Source organism: Syngnathus scovelli, chromosome 7, assembly GCF_024217435.2.
Source record: "Syngnathus scovelli strain Florida chromosome 7, RoL_Ssco_1.2, whole genome shotgun sequence".
Lineage (NCBI taxonomy): Eukaryota > Metazoa > Chordata > Actinopteri > Syngnathiformes > Syngnathidae > Syngnathus > Syngnathus scovelli.
The window spans coordinates 195794-216044 of record NC_090853.1 but is presented as its reverse complement, the minus strand read 5'-3'; the positions used below and the strand labels follow the sequence as shown (position 1 = coordinate 216044).

Sequence of the window (20251 nt, the reverse complement as noted above, 5' to 3'; positions counted from 1 at the left end):
CTGCTGCCTGCGTTCATGATCCCAGTCCAAACATCTGGCAAGATTTCATCAATGATGTCAAACCACATCCACGTTTCAACCACCTCGATTTGCAATTTTGCCAGCCAGGGAGCATCTTTCGCATCTCTGCCAGTCGGCGTGGCGTCCCCGCTCCAGGCGCCTGCTTGTTTCTTCTCTCCGGCCGGACAAAAGTCAATCCAATGCACACAACAGCTTCTTTTGAATATTTTATTTTTTTGTACACAAAACACGCTCTTTCTGCTGTCAATGTGAAAACCTGCAAGGGAAAAACAAAAGGGCACTTTGTCATTATGCAAGCACGACAGCACTTTTTTTTCTTCCAAGCTTGTAATTCAGCCTTTGTCACCAACAACAAGCAAAATATCCAAAGCAAGAAGAACTGCCACAAGGCCGGCCGGCCACTTTTGCAATTGCGTGCAAAAGTGACCTTTTTGAGGGCGATTGCCTTTCAATTGTCGAGGACCCGAGCTTTTGCCTTTAATTGTACAATAAAGTCCCGATTGGCCAGAGTTCTCAGGCAACGAACGGCACGTGTGAGAATGACCAAGCTCCGCCCACCCGCCCGCCCCCACCCACCTTGCTTTAGGCGTTGGGCACGGGCGCGCCCGCCTGGGGCATGACGGGCACGTCGGGCTTGGCGCCCTTCTGCTCCGAGATGGGCGTGGTGGGCAGCGGCTCGTCCTTGGGCTCCACGATGCTGACGTGGTCGGGGAGGGGCTTCTTGGGGCCGATCTTGCCGCTGGGGTCCCATGGGAGCATGATCTTCACCTTGATGCCCAGCACGCCTGCTCGAGCAGGCACAAGCATCAGCCGGCCGCCCGGAAACCCATTCTCTTGTGGCTCACTCACCCTGCCTGAGCAGAACGTGGCGGACAGCCGTGTCCACGTAGTAGTTGACGGGGTCCCCACTGTGGATCATGAGTCCGTCCACAAACTTCATAGACTTGGCCCGCTGGCCCCTCAGCTTGCCTGACACCACCACCTCGCAGCCCTTGGCGCCGCTCTCCATGATGAACCTCAGCACGCCGTAACAGGCCCTGCGAGGATTAGCAAAAAGGCTTTTTGCGGCTGGGCGGCAAGGGCAGTCTGCCGCCACCGACGGGTTTCGTAATGCCGTCTGCGGCATCGCTCGCCGTTTGGCGCCAGCCCTCCCCGTGCTTTAAATGCAAAAGTGCGCGCTAACGCCCCTTTTGTCCCTCTCAGACAAATGCCTCAGCGTCTTCAGCGGGAATGCGACCACGTGCCGGCCGCAGGAGGCCGAGCGGGAGCGCAGAACGCGCCCCGAGCAGCCGCCTCACGGCCAACGACGTGCGCGTCCGACTCGTCATCGTATCATCACCGAGGGACCGCCGATCCATAACAAAAGGCCCGGCAAAGGTTGAATGCTGCCTCACCTGCGCACGGCTAAACCTCCCAGCAGCTTGTAACGCAGAGACTCGGCCTGAGCGATGGCGCACAGGCCGCGGGTGGCCACCTTCTCGGCGTACAGCTGCAAAACAAGAGAGAGACAACGTGAGGCCACCAGAGGGCAAACAGCGACGACGCTCCTTTCCAGTCCCACCCACCTCCACGGTGCCCTCGGGGAAGCCGAACCTCTTCTGGACCACGGCCGTAAGCTCTCGGATGCGGCGGCCTTTCTCTCCCAGAACATTCTGGGTCCTGGAGACAGACGGCCACGTGTGAACGAACGGTCGTAAGCGTTGTGGTCAAAGATGACAGCGTCCCGAGAGCTAGCTCGTCCTTTACAGAATGTTAAGAAAAGCCACTTGGCAGCCAGCCAGCCAGCCAGCCAGCCAGCCAGCCAGCCAGCCAGCCAGCCAGCCAGCATGCCAGCCAGCCAGCATGCCAGCCAGCCAGTATGCCAGCCAGCCAGCCAGCATGCCAGCCAGCCGCATTCAAAGCTCTCCCACGTTTTCACCCCTCTCAGACAAATGCCTCAGCGTCTTCAGCAGGAAAGCAACTTTGCTTTGCCGGCCGGGGCAAGCCGAGCGGGAAAGCAGAACGCCATCCCGAGCGGCCGCCTCACGGCCAACAAAGTCCGCGTCCGACTCGTCATCGTATCATCACCGAGGGGCGACTCTCCTTTTGACACCAAACGGCAAACACAGAACGGAGGATCGCGCTACTGGGAAGGGAAGGCGGCGGTCCCGTCATGTTTCTCTACGCGCTCACAATAGCAAACGACTCGGAGGTGGGCTTTGATGCCACCGGGTCCTCGGAACGGGCGTCTGACCTGGTGGCGAGGATGATGATCTCGGTCCTGGTGGGGGTGACGCGCACCTCCACGCCCGAGTAGCCGTCCTCGGCCAGCTCGCGAGTCAGAAACTCATTCAGCTCGGCCTTGAAGATCCCGTCTGAGACGAACTGCAAACGACAAACGGGTTGACGTTTGGTGAGCAGCGGGTAGCGTACGTTTTGACAGGCACGCCCGGAAGTATTATCATCAAGCCGGTTGTAAAAGGCCTCTGGTCACTCACTGCGCCTTCTAAACATTCAAGAGAGGAGGGGGGGGATACAACTATGCACTGCAATTCAAATATACATTTACAAACATTTTCCCCGCCAATAAAGCCTTTCAGAGTTGATACATATCAAGCCGAACTTGCTACAAAGTGTCAAGTGACTCCTTTCCGAGGACGAAAGCACATGTCACCTTGAAATGAGCAGTGGCACGCTTTGCATCCCTTTGACGAGACAAAGACGCCTTCGATGCAACAATCGTTCGAGCCTTTCGACAAGTTTGCGTGTCGTTCGACTTGCGGTCCCGACCACAAGTAACTTTAGCGAAAGCTAATGCTAACCTAGCGCGTCAATGAGAGCAGTGCGCGTCTCGAAATGGAGCGTTCAAACTCCACTTTTTCCATGAAGCGCCAAAAAGGCCAACTCGAACGTGGAGCAGGAAAATAGGCAAACAGTGCAGCGTCATACAATGAAGCGTCATTCGGTCGCGGCACATCACGTCAAGTCATCGACAGCCTTGCCGCCGCCATGTTTGCTCGGCGCTGGAAAGCGGCGGCGACCCAGGCTGGCAGCATCTCCAGCAATCTTGGCCGAGCAGATGCCGACTGCACGTTGACTTGTGACAGCGGGCACAAACGCGCTTGAGGCCGGCTGTCCGAGCGACCATTTGGACGCAAAAGCTCCCGCCGAGCAATGAAATAACACCTACTTTCCTCTTCTTGGATATCTGCACCGCCATTTTCGAACAGGCCGTACGTAGGAAAGGCCGCCCCGGCGATGCGGAAATGCATTTATAGTACGTGTGATCACTTCCTTTGACGTCATGCGCAAACGACGCTTGCCGGTTTTTTTGGGGGGGATGAGCATGCGCCTTTAAGCGCACGGCAGACGAAGAGTAACGAAATGTTACTTAAAGCGACTGACTGCCCGTAAGAATAATCAACAATTGGTTTATTTAGAGTTCGATCAAGTTTACACCCCAAATACATCCCCCAACAATCTCCATCTCGTTTCACAGCAAAAAGACCAATCGTAAACGTCCGCACACAATGTGTTGCCATCACATAATACAGCACATAATGGTTACAATAAGAGGATGTAATCAAAATAATAGCTAATAATTATCTAATAATCGTTGTATTGAGGCAGACATTAGGACAAGGCCTCTCATTCAGCAGGCGTACGGTTGGGGTCGGCAGTAACTACGTATCTGCTTTGTTACCTAATACTGTGGCAGAAGTGGGTGAGGAACATTGTCTTTGTTCTTTATCAACGAGGAGCCAGAGGAACGTTGACTTTTTCCCTTCGCCTCACGACCGTGCCACAGAACTTGACCAGAAATGAATCAACGCCAGCATTTTACGTTACGTTCATTATTTATTTGCAGTTATGGCATTCGTTCTTTATTTTTAACCAGATTTGATTTCTCATCTACTCTGCTCCCATCACAAAACCCAAGACTAAATGTGTTATCTCTTTCGCACATCGTTTTCTAATTGTACAACACTTTGCAAGTCGTTCATGCACTGCATAAGGCAACTGCATAAGGTTTTCTTACACAAGTATGCGCTTGTCCCACCGCTTAAGAGAAAAAAAAGGAACTTTTTGAGTCTGAATATTTTTAAGTACACAAGGTAAAAATAAATCAAATCCCCCAAAAAATTCTCAACTTGGTGCGTGCGCTACAAAGCCAATCAAACAGAAAACGAGGCTACGGCAAAACATTCGGAATTGGCACTATGAGAACGATGGAAAGCGTTTGACCGTTAATCCCGCGACGACGGACAGCTGCTGAACACAAGCACACGGGAGCGTTCGGCGTCTCAACTTTTTATTGTTTATTTACAAACAACAGCAAGCTGCCGGAGAGAGGCGCCGGTGCTCACACTCGGGAAGGGTACAACATCTGAGGACAAAACACAAATTTTAGTTCCCCCCAAAAATTTCACACGTCACCGGGCTTGCGTGTGTGTCCCTCCACCAATCATGGAGGCGTGCGCATGCGTTGCATCCGTACCACTCGTATGCGATGTCCGATGGCTTTGGCGGGCAGGTTGCTGGTGAACTTTGCCCTCACCATGCCGCTGTTGCCGTGGGCGCGCATCACCTTGCCCCAAATCACGCGTGTCTTGTTGGGCTTACCGCCGGGCGTCACCGTGTTCCTGAGAAAAAACCGGAGCGGCCAATGAAGCGGGCTTCGCTCGGCTTGTTTCTTTCAAGAGCAAAATTCATCAAGTGGGCAGGCGCCGGCCGGTGTTGGTGGAAACGGAAAAGGCCCACAACAAGCTCAGAGACAACATTTTGCCTGCTCTTTGAGCCACAAGCGTTTGCGGCCGGCCGGCAAAAGCGAGGAAGGAAGCAAGGAGACTGACTTCTTGGCCTTGTAGACGTAAGCGCATCGTTTGCCCAGGTAGAAGTCGACCTCGTCGCGACTGTAGCAGCCTTCCAGCTTGAGCAGCGCCGTATGCTCGCGCTGGTTCCGCAGGCCGCGCTTGTAGCCTGTAAAGATGGCCTTGCTCCACAGCCTGCACACACACACACACAAAGCACCATTAGTGGAGCCTACCGCTGGATTCTCTCACAGCCATTTCATCCCCGTTTGGAAGCGGGCGGTGGAGCTCGGCCGCCAGACGCAATCGCAGAGAAACGTATTGAGCGTGAAACAAGGCAACGGTCCACTTGTACCGCCACTTGAGTGAACTCGCCCAACCTGGGAGCAAATTTTCAATGGGCAGTATTGTCCGGCCGAGCCGAGCGCCAGTAACCTGCTCCACGAGCCGTCACCCCGACGTCCCACATTCTCCGGCCTTGTCCAATTTAGTAAATAAATCTGGCGACGCCGTCGTTGGACCCGGACAGCGACATTTTGACCCAAGTCAAGTAAGAATCAACCTTACCTTCCTGGCATCTTGGCTTGTCTTTGTTGGAGAGCTCACCTGTGCGCACACACACACACAACATGCACAGTCAATTGAGATCACATTGGGACAAAAAAGGGTCCTATGGAAATGTTAAAATGACACGATATGGAGCACAGAATGTTACTGTTTACGATCACGTGCGCATTGACAGCGGCACCCCATTCGATTTCCTAGCCACAGCGGAACAATTATCATGGCTGGCAAAGGTACCGGGTCCAAACCGTTCCCAACTTGCGGCAAGGACAACGCGATAGCTGTAAAACGAACACGCCAAGGTTGCGGAGAAGCGACACTTGGAGCGTCGGAGCTCGGTGAAAACCTCTTCGCGGTGAACGCTCGGAGACAGCCGCACAACAGATAGCTAGCACTTAGCGGCAGAATCCGAGCTCAATCTGGGCCATCATCAAGTCCGCAAAGAGCCAAGCGCGTACGGAACGCCAAGACGGGACAACGGCGAGAAGCGAGCACAAATTAGTCACATTGGTCAAAATCTTTTCGACTTTTTGTGCAGACATGTTAAGCTTCTTACCCTGCCCGCTAGCTCAAAAATGGCGAAAAAGACCGTGCGAAAAGAATGCTGGGAAATTATTGCCGAACGTGGGTGGCCGCGGTGCGCCTGCTCAAAAAACACCTTACCAGTACACTGTACTGAGTACAGTGTTTCGAACACTAGTACAGTGTATGTACACAATGGTCATCAGGCTGACACAACTGAATGTATTATTTTGGAATATAAAGCAATTTAGGAACGGGGTCTCCTTTCCAAACGACCAATTTTGGCGCCTTACAATTAGTGTTGAAAATCGCCACGCACACAAAAAAAAAACTTCAATTGCCAGTTATTCAGGGGTGGTGATTATTATTATTATTATTTTTTAGTCCAATTCACCCAAAAACGTATTAAAATGAATTCAATAAATGAAAAATAATCATCAGCAGCAGTCTTAATATACCCCTAATACATGGACTCGGTACATTTCTTTCTTTCATGAGAATATTTCTTGTGGTGTACACTTCATTATTTACACGTTTTTGTGGCTTTGAAGAGGAATACAAGTTTGAGGTCAAGTGGAAACAAACATACAAGGATATTCCAATTTCAATATTTATTCGACAGACAACCGTATTCTAAAATCTTTTTTTCTTAATAACAGTAAGAGACATGAGTGAAAACGTGTCAAACATTTTGGGATTCAAAAAAAAGTGAAATCCGACCGTTGCTTGGGTAACCAACTCTACTCACATATGAAGCCTGTGAGAATCACACAAGTCATTCAGATAGGCCGCACTGTCGTCTCCATATCTTTATATACACAACTACACAATCTTTGTATTTACACAATACATTTGTACACAAATGGGCAGCCGGGGCAGCCTCATCGATCTAACGTGGCGGAATGCAACAGGGGCCCGCGGCAATCAAATGACCGCCGAGCGTGGCCGTGTGGGGAACATCGTAAGTGACCAAGATGAGAGAGACACGACACAAGGTGCAAAATGAGAGACGCAAACGTGACACACGTTAAAAAAAACAACAACACACAAGCCGACACATCCGCTTCTTACCAATAGCATAGTTAGCAACGCACGCGTTAGCCAGCCAATCAGACACATTTGGATGTTCAAAGTTCCGATGCATTTCAAATGCTTTTGTTTTTCCACATATTCACGTAAGCTGCATACAGCTGACTGTGAACCGCACAGCACGCCTACCATCTTCGCACACGCTACACATCTATCGAGACATGAAATCAACGCCAAAACATCAGTATTCTGTGCTAATTCTTGCCAATATACGGAAGCGTATTGCTGCCACCAAGAAAGAAAAACACTCAATGTCAGTTGATAACGTGATCAATTACACGTTTCAATGGGACGAATTTCATGGCAAATGGGAATGCAAAAGACATCAAATGCCATCACACGTCTTGTAAGGCCAAACGTATTCACCGTCAGGCTACTGTCAATCAATGTCCTTTTTGTCTTAGGAATCAAAGGTAGCAGCTATGTCATCATTCTTGTAAATAAAAGAAACGTGGCAGTAATACACTTCGGTACTAATGAGCAATGTGAAACGTCATTAGCAATAACCAGGTCAACCATTATAGCCCAGGTAGGGTCACTCGCGTGTCAGTCGTGTGACATCACGTCAATCGCGTGATGTTTTTTCGCACTAGTGTGTCAGGTGAAAAAAAGAACAAGTACACACGGACCCACGCAACCTTGCCAATGGGCTGCTGTCACGATATGCTAACGAGAACGCAAACTGGTGCATAAAGAGGGCGGGCGGATCTTTACGCGTGTTGTGACTAGGCGGCGGCGGCGGCAGCTACATGGCAAGCGAGGCTCCGGACGAGGTCATCGTGGTGCCGCTGGTGGTGACGGCGTGTCTGGGCGGAGCCAAGCGGAGAAGCGCGCTGACGGTGGCCGCCACCAGGGGAAGACCTTGTTCCTCCAGGATGTGAAGTGGAAGACACAAGTCACTCTGGACACGCACACACAACATGGAGGGAGGGAGGGAAGGAAGGATGCATGGATGGATGGATGGATGGATGGATGATGCATGGATGGATGGATGGATAGGGAGGATGGATGGATAGGGAGGCCAAAAAGACAACGCAAAGATGGATCAACACAAGTGAAATGAGGCAAACGCAAAAAGGGCAAACCAGGACGGACTCCCGGGACGGAGGATGGGACGGACCATGCGGAACCGCTCTTCACTCGCTTGCTTCGCCACGCTCCACGTGAGACCGGCTCAGCAAGCGCCTGTTCTACATGAGCGCCGCAATCGATTGCCGTGCGCCGGCCCGTTTTGTCTATGTGCGCCCTCCCCAAAGAGCCCGCGGCGGGCGGGCGGGCGAGGGAGTTGAAAATTCGCTGTTCAGATTGGTGCTAATAATGACGTCGCATAGCGTAACGGTGGCGAGGACCTTCGCCAAAAGCTAGGACGTGATGATAGGAAGGCCGCCTGTCATGACATGAAATCACTTCTGAGTGCGGGCGGACGTGAGCAAGGAAAAGGAAGGAGGGAAATGGGAGGGCAAGAAAAACACACAATCGTTAGGAAAAAAAGAGGCAAGTGAAGAAAGACGGACAGTGACACCATGAATCGTCGTCGCCATTGAACACATTGCCTCCCGCGTGGATGGAGTGCCAAAATGTCAACACCGCATACCTTCAGAATAAAAGTCGGGAATCCCATTCACTATATCGTCATAAATGTATCTATCGTTCAGCATCAGAGAGGGAGGGCTCTAGAAATTTGAGCCTTTCCAAAATGTACGCCACATTGCACAAAGAATTAGCGGGACCCAAACATACTTGCCTAGTTGCTAACAGGTCCTGATTTGCTTGATGTCATTTTGGTACCCTCGCTTCACCCTTACCAATGCGGAGCGAGCACAAGCAGCGACGCCTCCGGCGAGTCTCTTACCTGAGCGACGCCGATCCTGCGACACGCCTCCAGGAAGTTCTCCACGTTCCTCCGACATTTGGCCATCGTCAGTTTGGGCTGGGGACACACGCGCCGGGGCGGTTGGCATAGCAACGGAGGGGAGGGGAGGGCCGGGACTCGAGCGGTGGCTCGCATAGCGACCGTAGGACTCACCACGGCGGGGGAGGGCACGTGTATGCTGGGCACCGATCGCGGCCGCACGTGATTGGCCAGGTGACACAAGACCACGCCGTCCGTCAGCGCCGCCCCCAGGTCGCTCGGCAACGACACCTTCAACCGCCCCTCGATGTTCTGACAAATGCAACAAACGATCAATGCCCGGCAACGGGTCTCCCTCCCGATGCAAAATCGGCTCTCTCTTTTGCTATTTGGCTTGACGAACGCCGATGGAATAAGGCGTCGGGCGCCGCCGTCGTGGGCGGAACGCGAATCCCCGCGGCCAACGGAAGCATTTCGATCGAGCCCCAAATGTTTGTGGCTGTCTGCGGCCCGACGAGTCCAAACACAGTGCTGCCATTGAGCACAGTGCTGCCATCGAGCTAGCTGTCCTTTGGGGAATATGAATTGGGCAAAATGAACCCATTTTGTTCATTTTGCTTGTTACACCGAGCGCCCAAAGAGAGAGCCCTCCCTCTGGCAAACACGGCGCGTTATCTGCTGGAAACAAACATTTGGGCCACCTTCCTGAGCTGCTCCACCAGCTGGGCATCGTGTCCAAGGACGGCGGCCGGCGCTTCCTGCGGGTGCTGAGCGGAGGCCGGGGAGGCCGGGGAGGCCGGGGAGGCCGGGGCATCGCCTAGACACAAAGGGGTGGGGAGTGGGGGGGCACATGTTAAGCTCGCCTCACTGGCACGAGGCGGCACTCGCTCGCTCGCTCGCTCGCTCACCCCTCCTCTTTTCTTCACGCTGGCTGAGGCGATACAGAAAGCTCTCCGGGCGTACGCCGAGGCCGCGACAGGAAGCGGCGTCCCCCGAGCCGGGATTGCCTGGAGATACAAAGTAGGCCGAGTCAACGCGGCCGCACGAGCCCACGACAAAGGCTTCCGGCGGGCGGTCCCGTCTTACCGCTCGGCGAGAGGCCGCTTCGCTCTTCGCCCTGCTGGCACAAGCGCGCACGTTAGCGTGGCAGCCGAGACGCGGTCATTTTGCAAAGACGCCCGGCGCCGAGCTGTCGTCACGTTGCAAATGCAAGAGGACAATTCTTACCATGAAGAGTGCAGAGTCATCTGTGTGGGTGGAGCGTCTCAAGGGGTAGACGTTCTGCACGCATGGACACACACACACACACACACACACACAAGCCGCAAAGTGAGTGCTGGACGCGAGAAGGATGCCGGCTGGACTTTGGGGCTACCTTGCCGTCCGGGCTGGACTTGTTAGGACTCTGCGAACAAATAAATGCAGGCAAACTGGTCAACAACTTTCACCAAGCGCAAAAGGTTGAGTTGGCGCCAGGCTGCTTTTGCCCGCATGCTTGGAATAAACGCGAACTTAGAACTACTTCCCAAAAGTGAGGTGAGAAAGGAATTTCAATTGTTTTGTAAGCACGCTCATAAAACAGAATCAAATCTTCCCGGATGGTGACGCCAGTCGCGCTACCTTGGCGTCCGGCTGCGGGGGGCGCGTCTTGTGTCGCTCCTCGTCGTACCTGAGGGCGGCCAGCTGAGCCTCTCGCCTCATCCTCTCCACGCCGGCGCCTCTCTGAGCGACACGCGGGTACCAGGTCAGGACGAGGTCCCGCGGACATCGACAGCGGCTGACGTGACCTTACCTGAAGGTGGCCGCTCGCTGTAGCGAGAGCGCCATCCGCCACGGTCCTGTCGGACACACAGCGAGGACGCCGTCTTGATCGGGAATAGACGTCGCCGCGCTGACGAGCATCGATGCTAGCGTGCGCACGCGCGCGTACCTGGCCGGTCTCGGTCCGGAGTTGTCCATTCTAAATAAGCTGCCCTTACCCGGAGAACCCTGAATCGGCAGACAAAGGCAAAGTAGTGAACAACCAAGACACAAGATAACAAGCGGCACATTCGTACGTACCGGAGCGCCGATGCGTCTCTCAATGTAGGCCATGAACTGCGAGCTGAGGCTGGCTCGGCCCGCCGCTCCTCGTGCCGCGCTCCTCGCCGCCTCCACCTCTTCCTCCCCGCCGTCAATGAAGTCCATCTGCTCCGGCTCATCTGCGCACGCCATCGAGCGACCGTGTGAGCGACTTGCCGCCACGCCTCCCTCCTAAAATAATAAAGGACCGGCGTGCTCACGTGTGCCGTTGGCCAGCAGATGGGCCGGCGGCGGCGGCGGCGCTCGCTTCAACTCTTTGTGGACGTCCGACACGCGAGCGGGACCCTCGGACAGCTCCTTGTGAAACACACACACACGCGTGTCACGATGTCATACATCTTTAGTGTTTCTCGATGACGCCGACCCGTCCAAAATAATTTTGTGCAATATTGTGAGCGTGTCTGACCTCATTTCCTGACCATCTTTTGTCTCCACTGTCCACACTGTTGAAGCCCGAATCCAAGGCTCCGGAGGGACGACCAGAGTACAGTTCATCCGTGCTAACACACACATAGACAGACACGCCAAGTGAGCGACTGGCAATGCAGACTGAGCAGCGCCGTGTGCTCGCTCGCTCGCTCGCTCGCTGGGGAATGATGAGTTCGGACCAGGAGCCGGAGTTGAAGGTTGCTCTGTCGTGTTCTGGCAGGTCAGGGGTCGTCTTGCTGGCCTCCGTGTTGAGGAACTTGAAGATGTGAACTTTGCCCTTGATGCAAATCTACACAACGTAACCAGATTAATGACGACCGAGTCCCGGCTGAGGTCGAAGCGTTTGGAAAAATCTTCTCTTCCGGACGGAGACCGGCTCGGGTCGGATCCCCGACCCATTCTCGGCGACGCGCTGCCATTTGGGAGCGGCTCGTACCTGCGCGGGCGGCGTGTGCAGCGGGTTGTTGTCCAGCACCATGGTGTGCAGCTGCGACAGGCGCGTGTAGCACAGCGGGATTGACGTCACCTTGTTACACGAGAAGTCGAGACGAACCAGCGGCAGCCCGGCCAGCTCTGGAAAGAGACGCGCGGCCGTCACCGTGTGTCGCCCTTTCTCACCCCATGAGGGTGTCCTTCTTACAAATCTTGAAAGCGGCTTTGGCTCTTGGACCACACAAATGATTTGACTGACTGAAAAGGGAAGATTTGGGGGAACGGCGATGGAAAGCGGCCTCAACGTAAGCCCCAAAATAAAATCAAGCAAAGTCATTCAAAGGTCGCTAAAAGAAAGTGAATTTGAAAAGAAAAAAAAAAAAAAACAATTCACAAGCAAATTCAACTTCAAGCAAACTCTTCTAACCTCGACGAGTGCGTACGTACCAGGAGGAAGGGCGACCAGGTGGTTCCTCCTGATGTTCAGGTCTCTGAGCGCCTCCAGCTGGCCAACCTGAGAAGGCAGCGTCCTGATCTCGTTGCAGCTGACGTCCTGCAGGGAGGCGGCACCTGTCAACGCTTGGCACCAAGGCCGATTCGGTGGCGCCCCACCATCTCCGGCTACCCACCAGCTCCGTCAAGTGCCTCAGCTGGCCCACTTCTTCAGGCAGCGCCACCAGCTTGTTATTGCACGCGATCAGAACCTTCAGCGGGAGACTGCACAGGACCACCGGCAGCGCCGACAGCTGGTTGCGACTGACGCGAGCGTACGGAGGCGGTGAGTGACAGGCGGCGAGGGGCGGGCGGGCGGGCGGCGGGACTGGTGGTACCTGAGGTTCAGGTAGGTGAGAGCCTGCAGGTTGATCATGTGATCGGGCAGAGATCTCAAACAATTCTGGTAGACGTTCAAACCCTCCAGAGACACCAGCAGGCACACCTCCGCCGGAAGATCCGACAGGCGGTTCCGAGACAAGTCTGCATACACGCATATGGAGAGAAAACGCACGAGCGGCTTGCACTCACACACTTGGTTTGCTGGTACAGTAAGAAACCTTGTGACTTGACTCCCAACAATGGCCTGTGTGTGCGTGTGCGTGCGCACTTGTCCGAGGCGAGCGCTGCGCTGCGCCGCGCTGCGCTTGAGGCGGCATACGATGTTGACGCCGATGGCATCGTTTGTCCGCGTGGCAAAGCTTTGCGCATTTAGAGTCACGGCCGATATCGGTTTCCCTCCAGTGACTCGGCGTCGCCATCTTGACGGTCGACACCGTCAATTGTATCTGTGACGACCGATGGAAGTTTTATCCCCCCCAGCCAACTCCATCAATGTCGATTCTGTCATGTGCTGATGCCATTTTCCCATCTGGATGGATCAGGATGCATGCACAGTTTTGTCGATCTTGAATTGTTTCGAGAGCTTAACAAGTTGCTTACTAGACGGCAAATACATCGATTGCTCTGTAAGTTCCAATCGTGTTTTTGACCAACTTTCAGACTGTTCCTCCCTTTGAATCAAGACATTGATGTACTTTGCAGCAGGATAATGACACGCATAAGAGTTGTTGTTATTTATAGTTTATGGAGAAATTTGAGCTGACATGTTTCGGAGGGGGTAGGGTTAGGGTTAGGGATACTCCAAAGAGGTTGACACCGTCGCTTGAGCGCACTTGAAGCATTAGCGGGATGCTAATACGCGCTAACGTGCTAAACTGATAGCACCACCAAAGTTGGCTGTGTCCAGCTCTAAAGTGGCCGAAAGTTGACCAAAGCTCGCGTTGTCGCTGCAACCCGATAAAGACGCCAGCGAGCGAGAGAGCGAGCGAACGTCTCCAAAACTCCGACTGTTGGAGCGAGTGCTGCGCTAGGGGCGGCTGAAGCAACATGTTGTTGTCACTTGGAACCGAAACGAGACTTGTCCTGCGAAGTTGCTCGGAAACGTCACCAAACTACTCGGAGAACATTTGGACGACGGCGAGGACTCTCCTGCCCCGCGGGGACTCACCGGCCCTGGTGGTGTCGGTCAGGTCGTGGTTGGCGGCGCCGCGGGGGAACTCCTTGAGCTTCCTGCCGCTGAGGTTCAGACAGCCGGTGGCCGAGGCTTCGTCCAGAGCCCGCTCCAGAGAACGGTTCCACGGCACCGGGCCCGCCGCCGACGTCAGCCCGTTGTTACCGGCCACGAGGACGCCCCCCGCGCCGGTCCCGCCGCCGCCACTACTAACCGCGAAGCCGAGTCCGGTGTTGTCCGTCGCAGAGCCCAACAACACCGAGGTCGCCATTACACTCCGGTCGGTTGCTTAGCCCGCTGTGCTAATGCTCATGCTAATGCTAACATCCCACCCTAAACTTTGGAGATAGGTCTGCGCATGCGCACAACACGGGCTCCGTTGCCGCAGAAACTTTTACCAAACGCTTGATTCTTTTTTGTATAGCTTTTAAATGGATATTTTATTGTAAAAACGTTTAGAGTGACGAGAAAACAGCTCAAATTAAGAGATTTGTGCACATGTGACTGTCATCATTTTTGCTCTTAATGAAGAGCGCAAAAACAGTCTGCTCATAAAGCAGTGCAAAATTGGCAGGAAGTTTATCCTTTCGCCGTTGCACAACGCCAGAAAAAACAACGAAAGACTCTAACTCCCACAATTCCACGCGGTGGCGTCGCTTTGACGCATGCGCGCGGCGTGCCTGCTGGCGGCTGAGTCGTGGTGTGACTGTCATGGCGGCGACTTATGAGGAGATCCTGAGGAGCGAGTTTCCTGACATCGACACGGAGTTATTCGACTACATCACAGGTGAGAGGGTGGACCAGTCACCGCCTGTTGGCTGGCTTTCTGTCGCCGGTTTCTGTTGCTTCCTTCCTCCCTCCGTGTCAGGGTAGGGCCGGCCGGCCGGCTGGCCGGCCGGCGGCTGGGGCACCCTGCTAGCGATAAAGTAGCTAAGCAGTTACCCGGCGTGGCTCACCGGGATGAGCGAGTTTGGCGTTTGCTTGCTGGCTGCGAGGCTCCATGCCGCCCAATATCGGTTTTGATGGAACCAGAAATCGCTTACACTGACATTTTCCGTCTCTTCTGGCATTTCGAGTTTGATTCCGAAAAGGCGAGTGAGTATGACATATTTTCAAAAAAGGCTCATTGATTTCTTTGACAGCAGCATGAGTAGATCAATCTCTTCAGGACGAGTGCAACCATGTGACATGTAACTTCATTCACAATTAAGAACGCAAACGACCCAACGTGCACCAGTCTCTGGCCCGCTTCTCAATACAGCTGACCAGTTGCTAATCAATAAAAGAAACGAGGCATTTGTTAAAAGTAGGGCTACACCTGAAAGCCACGGTGAATTTCTGTCCGCTTTTTCCACAACGCGACATCATTTCCAAGTGGCTGCACACGCACGCGTTCGTTCACCTGTTCGAACTAGTCTACGTAACTTAGGAATGTCCAGGAGATGGCAGGCTCTGGGCGCTATTGTTGTCATTTGACTTTGGGCTCACTGACGTTGGTTCAGGTCGCACGGGTTTGCTAGCATTTTGTCAAGTTGCTTCTCTTGTGTGCGCGTGCAGGGGTGTTGGACGGCTGCGGGGCCGACTTTGAAGACGGCGAGGAGGTCTTTGAGGCGGTGGGCGGCGTCCTGCAGGAGGTGTCGGCCGACTACAAGAATGAGGATGACGTCCGAGGCATCTGCCTGCGGATGTTCAACACGCTGCGACTGTGAGAGCACGTCCACTTGCACGAGTCGTCGCCGCCGCCGCCGCCGCGCGCTCACGCCACCTTGACTGTATGTATGTGTGTAACGTGTGGGCGTGTTTATGTGCACGCGGATGGGTTTGCTGGTATGAGAAATGCGCTCGCGTGTGTGTGTGGCGTGCGCGTGCGTGCGTGCGTGTTTGTCGAAGGCGTGCGTGATGCGTGACGCCTGTGTGTTCAGGAGCGGCTGTCCCGTCTCGCAGCGTCAAGTGTTGCTGGACGCGCCGGTGCAGCTGTCCCAGATGTCGCCGGACACGAGTGAGTGGCCGCCGATGCGCGCCGGCCTGCCTTTTGCGCCCCTGACGTCTGTGTTTTTCTTGCTGTTTTTTTTTTTTTTTTTTTTTTGCCGCCGCGCGCAGCCTTGGCCAACGAGGACGTTCGGGGCATCTGGATGATGAAGCGTCCTCAGAACACGGTACGTGTGCCTCCGCCGCTCTCACGCTTCAAAAAGACTCAAAGATTCGCAACGTGATACCAGTGACGAGCTCGCAGCGCCGACCGCTCTCCACTTACGGACTCGTGTGTTCCCAGATGGTGGACACCAAGAAGCTGGAGAAGGCGGAGGCCAAGCTGAAAGCCAAACACGAGCGACGCAACGAGAAGGACTCGCACAAGGCGTCCGCTCCGCTGTGGGTTTCTGGCCTTTTTGCTCGCCGTCCGTCCCGCTTTGCCATTTGCCTCACTCCGACCTGTGGCGCCCTCAGTGTCCTGGAGGAGGCGTCGGCCAGCCAGGCCAGCAGCAAGAAAGAAGGACGAGTGGACCCGGCGGGAAAGAACCGCAGCTACGACATCCGCATCGAGAACTTTGACGTGTCCTTCGGTGAGAGGTGAGGGAGGACCGGTCGTGAGCGAGCCGGAGCGGTCATGAGCGAGCCGGATCGGTCGTGAGCGAGCCGGAGCGGTCGTGAGCGAGCCGGAGCGGTCGTGTCGGGCTCCTGGGGTTTCCACAAAGGTACCTTTGGTCCTCAGGTGTCTCCTTCAGGGCGCCGAGCTGGCGCTGGCGGCGGGCCGGCGCTACGGCCTGATCGGCCGCAACGGGTTGGGCAAGACCACGCTGCTGAAGATGCTGGCCGGCCGCAGCCTGCGCGTCCCCTCTCACATCTCCATCCTCCACGTGGAGCAGGAAGTGGCGGGCGACCAGACCACGGCGCTGCAGAGCGTCCTGGAGAGCGACGCGCTCAGGGAGGGCCTGCTCCGAGAGGAGCGACGCCTCAACGCGCGCGTGGCCAACGGAGCGTGAGTGGGGCCGGCCGATGCCTTGTACTCAGTCGGGTCGAAAGGGCCATCGCGACGGAGCTTTGCGTCTGACTTTGGCCTAACGCTATTCTGACACGCTTATGATGCCTTTCAGAGCCGAGGGGGCGGAGAGTGTGCGCCTGTCTGAAATTTACTCCAAACTGGAGGAGATTGAAGCCGACAAAGCCCCCGCACGGTAAGCGAGCGAGCGAGCGAGCGACGCATCCGCTAGGAGGCTGTGATTGACATCTGTTGTCATCCAATCAGAGCCTCCATCATCTTGGCCGGTCTGGGATTTTCTCCCAAAATGCAGCAGCAGCCCACCAAGTGAGTTTACGCACACACGCACGTGCCGCCTGCACATACGCAAGCAAGCACACATCCAATTTCATGTGTGTGTGTGCACGTAGAGAATTTTCAGGAGGCTGGAGGATGAGGTTAGCGTTGGCAAGAGCTCTCTTTGCTCGGTGAGTTTTTTTTGCCACGTCAATCACACCTGACTGAAGTCGCAATTGTCACATCTTCATTTGTGCGTGTGTGTGTCATTAGGCCCGACCTGCTGCTTCTCGACGGTGAGTCACATGACCTCAGCTGTACTCTCAACACTCGCGGTGTAGTGGTATGAAGCCGTAGGAGCGCTCGAGGAGCGCGGCGGACGGCACCCGCCGGTGTCGTTTTGCTAGCCAAGCCACCGGGGTTTTTTCTCCACCTCCCCACCCCACCACACCCTCTCGAGTGCAATAGAACGTGCAAAGAAAAAGTCTGCCGTATCAAATGAGAACACAGAAGAGAGAATTGTGGTCCCGGCCAGCCACTGTGTGGATTTTGCGCAGCGTTCCAACAGCGAGCGACAGAATGTGCCTTCCCGACTCCAATTGTAGCTTGCGGCACAAAGCAAAAGTGGACGACAAGGTTAGGTAGCGTGTGCGTAGTGCTCGCTGTGCTCCAGCTAAACGTGCCACACGCCTCTTTCCAGAGCCCACCAACATGTTGGACGTCAGCGCCATCCTGTGGCTGGAGAACTACCTGCAGGTCTGGTTGCGAGCGACGGGTCACCCGCCGTCCGCGTAAGCGCGGCGCTGGTGTAAGCGTGGCGCTGGTGTAAACGGCTCCCTCCCCTCCCCACCCCAGACGTGGCAGTCCACCATCTTGGTGGTGTCCCACGACCGCAACTTTCTCAACGCGGTGGTGACGGACATCGTCCACCTGCACTCGCGGAGGCTGGACACTTACCGCGGCGACTACGAGAACTTTGTCAAGACCAAAGAAGATCGGCTCAAGAACCAACAGCGAGAGTACGAGGCGCAGCTGCAGTACAGGCAACATATCCAGGTGAGCGCTCGACACGTTTTCAAACCGGGCCAGCCGGGACGCTCGTATCCGTCCGGCCGTGCTTTGGATCGGGCGTTGTGGAAGGGAAATTCAGGTGCGTGCGTGCGTGCGTGCGTGCGTGTGTTTTTTAGGTGTTTATTGACAGGTTTCGCTACAACGCCAACCGAGCGGCTCAAGTGCAGAGCAAACTCAAAGTGCTGGAAAGATTGTAAGTGCTCGTGAGTAGACGGCGGCGCGGCGCGGCCCTTAGAAGGACCACCATTCTTACCGAGGACGTGTCGCCACGCCGACCTTTGCCTACAGGCCCGAACTGAAGCCCATCGAAAAAGAAGCCGAGGTCACGCTGAGGTCCGAATAAAGCCGTGCCGGTGATGCGCTCAGCTCCAAAAAGTGCGCTTGAGTTGACTTGAATCCTTTTGTCGGTGCGTCAGGTTCCCGGACAATTTTGAGAAGTTGTCTCCTCCCATCCTGCAGTTAGACGAGGTGGAGTTCTACTACACACCCGACCAGCGCCTCTTCTCCGGACTCAACCTGTGTGCTGACCTGGAGTCTCGCGTCTGCATCGTATGTCTTTGCCGTCTTACAGATGTCTGACGGCCAGTGTGTGTGTGTGTGTGGGTGGGGGGGGGGGGTGCGTGTGCGCGCGCGCCACAGACGTGAGTGAGGCAAAGGTGATGTCACAAACGCAGCATCTCAGACATTGCGCTGGAGGCACGTCTTAGATGCGTCTGCTCTTGCCACAGACGTGCACTGAACGCGTGCGTCGGAAACATTTCTCCGAAGCCTCCTCAAGTAAGGTGTACTACACCCTTCTCAGGTGGGCCAGAACGGCGCCGGGAAGAGTACGGTCCTCAAGCTCCTGATGGGCGAGCTGACTCCCGTCAGCGGAGTCCGCCAAGCTCACAGGTGAGACGGCCGCCGAACAACTGGACTTGGTGAACGTCGCTCGATCCTTAGCGTGTCAAGTGCTTTGGAGTGATTTGACATTTTCAATGGAGAAAGTTCACAGTGTGACGTCAACAGGAATCTAAAGATCGGCTACTTCAGTCAGCACCACGTGGACCAGCTGGACCTGAACGTTTGCTCCGTGGAGTTGCTACTCAACAAGTTTCCCGGTAGGTCACTGGTGGGTGCGAGCGTGCAGCGGCCACACCACGCACCCTTCTGACTTGCACGTTGGTGGCGGCAGGTCGGACGGAAGAGGAGTACCGCCACCAGCTGGGAGGTTACGGTATCACAGGAGAGCTGGCCACCAGGCCTGTGGCCAGCCTGTCCGGAGGGCAGAAGAGTCGGGTGGCTTTCGCCCAGATGACCATGTCCTGGTAAGGCCCGGCCGGCCGGCTGCCACTCATGGAGTCATCTGATGCGGCTCTCCCTCCCTCTGCCCTTTCAGTCCCAACTTCTACATCCTGGACGAGCCCACCAACCACCTGGACATGGAGACCATCGAGGCGCTCGCCAACGCGCTCAACAAATTCAAAGTGAGTCCAGCGGCAGGCGAGGCGCTTGACATTGAAGTAGTGCGAGGGCCTTGGCTATCGCAAGCGCCAGCCAGAGTAAATTTGAAGGCCGTGTGCATGCGGCAGGGCGGCGTGATCCTGGTGTCGCACGACGAGCGTCTGATCCGTCTGGTGTGCCAAGAGCTGTGGGTGTGCGACGGCGGCAAAGTGTGTCGGCTGGACGGCGGCTTCGACCAGTACCGCGACGCCCTGCACGAGCAGTTCAAGAGGGAGGGCTACCTGTGAGCCGCCCACGGGACTACCCATCATTCATGTTGTCTTCTTTTTAGCGCGCAGATGTTCTATTTACTAAGAAAATAAACGTCACACACATCACACGTGCGCTTCACTGGCTTTTTGGCTTCCAACCTTGCACTCGATGGCGCACCGCTCACCGACGGAACGCCGCCTCAGCCGTTTCATTTTTCAATCGTTATCTGTAACATCTTCAGAAAGCAAAACAACTGGTAATCCTGACGGGCGTCAATCAAATAAAATGAGGTTTTTGATGGCCATTTAAGACAAGCATCGAGGGCCGCGAGATCAGACTCGCTATGGGGTCGTTAAGGTCCACCGTAGAAAAGCCGGGTCATTTGGGCCTCGGGACGAGTGAGACATTTGATTTTCTCTCTTCCACCAAACAGCAAATGTTGTGTT

General features: G+C 55.0%; 4 protein-coding genes across 6 annotated transcripts; 1 reads left to right on the top strand and 3 right to left on the bottom strand.

Annotated features, from left to right (window-relative positions):
- Positions 1 to 214: 214 nt before the first annotated feature.
- rps3 (ribosomal protein S3) lies at positions 215 to 3349 on the bottom strand. Its single transcript, XM_049726047.1, has 7 exons — positions 3191 to 3349; positions 2255 to 2385; positions 1587 to 1680; positions 1416 to 1510; positions 871 to 1058; positions 598 to 806; positions 215 to 277 (listed from the first exon to the last, which is right to left on the bottom strand). The coding sequence occupies exons 1-6, from the start codon at positions 3218 to 3220 to the stop codon at positions 604 to 606; spliced, it is 741 nt and encodes a 246-aa protein (XP_049582004.1). The 5' UTR covers positions 3221 to 3349; the 3' UTR covers positions 215 to 277; positions 598 to 603.
- Positions 3350 to 4295: 946 nt separating this feature from the next.
- On the bottom strand, positions 4296 to 6047 carry rpl35a (ribosomal protein L35a). Its single transcript, XM_049726064.1, has 5 exons — positions 5932 to 6047; positions 5379 to 5417; positions 4854 to 5006; positions 4499 to 4643; positions 4296 to 4387 (listed from the first exon to the last, which is right to left on the bottom strand). The coding sequence occupies exons 2-5, from the start codon at positions 5387 to 5389 to the stop codon at positions 4364 to 4366; spliced, it is 333 nt and encodes a 110-aa protein (XP_049582021.1). The 5' UTR covers positions 5390 to 5417; positions 5932 to 6047; the 3' UTR covers positions 4296 to 4363.
- Positions 6048 to 6493: 446 nt separating this feature from the next.
- lrch3 (leucine-rich repeats and calponin homology (CH) domain containing 3) lies at positions 6494 to 14195 on the bottom strand. Of its 3 annotated transcripts, none has more exons than XM_049725984.2 (20): positions 13784 to 14195; positions 12612 to 12756; positions 12411 to 12537; positions 12229 to 12334; positions 11786 to 11922; positions 11529 to 11638; positions 11327 to 11420; positions 11121 to 11217; positions 10900 to 11039; positions 10769 to 10827; positions 10631 to 10676; positions 10459 to 10560; positions 10214 to 10243; positions 10066 to 10119; positions 9925 to 9958; positions 9747 to 9845; positions 9540 to 9655; positions 9013 to 9150; positions 8839 to 8916; positions 6494 to 7887 (listed from the first exon to the last, which is right to left on the bottom strand). In XM_049725984.2, the coding sequence occupies exons 1-20, from the start codon at positions 14055 to 14057 to the stop codon at positions 7732 to 7734; spliced, it is 2142 nt and encodes a 713-aa protein (XP_049581941.1). In that variant the 5' UTR covers positions 14058 to 14195; the 3' UTR covers positions 6494 to 7731. The 3 variants fall into 3 exon arrangements, with proteins under 3 accessions (XP_049581941.1, XP_049581942.1, XP_049581944.1); XM_049725985.2 differs by having other exon boundaries at positions 9925 to 9955; positions 13784 to 14194; XM_049725987.2 differs by lacking the exon at positions 6494 to 7887 and adding an exon at positions 7894 to 8395.
- Positions 14196 to 14333: 138 nt separating this feature from the next.
- abcf3 (ATP-binding cassette, sub-family F (GCN20), member 3) lies at positions 14334 to 19932 on the top strand. Its single transcript, XM_049725988.2, has 21 exons — positions 14334 to 14573; positions 15344 to 15491; positions 15709 to 15785; positions 15887 to 15942; positions 16059 to 16156; positions 16232 to 16354; positions 16497 to 16763; positions 16879 to 16959; positions 17031 to 17090; positions 17174 to 17230; positions 17313 to 17335; positions 17740 to 17795; positions 17895 to 18095; positions 18227 to 18303; positions 18399 to 18443; positions 18527 to 18659; positions 18913 to 19001; positions 19119 to 19210; positions 19285 to 19417; positions 19489 to 19576; positions 19682 to 19932. The coding sequence occupies exons 1-21, from the start codon at positions 14498 to 14500 to the stop codon at positions 19838 to 19840; spliced, it is 2139 nt and encodes a 712-aa protein (XP_049581945.1). The 5' UTR covers positions 14334 to 14497; the 3' UTR covers positions 19841 to 19932.
- Positions 19933 to 20251: the final 319 nt, after the last annotated feature.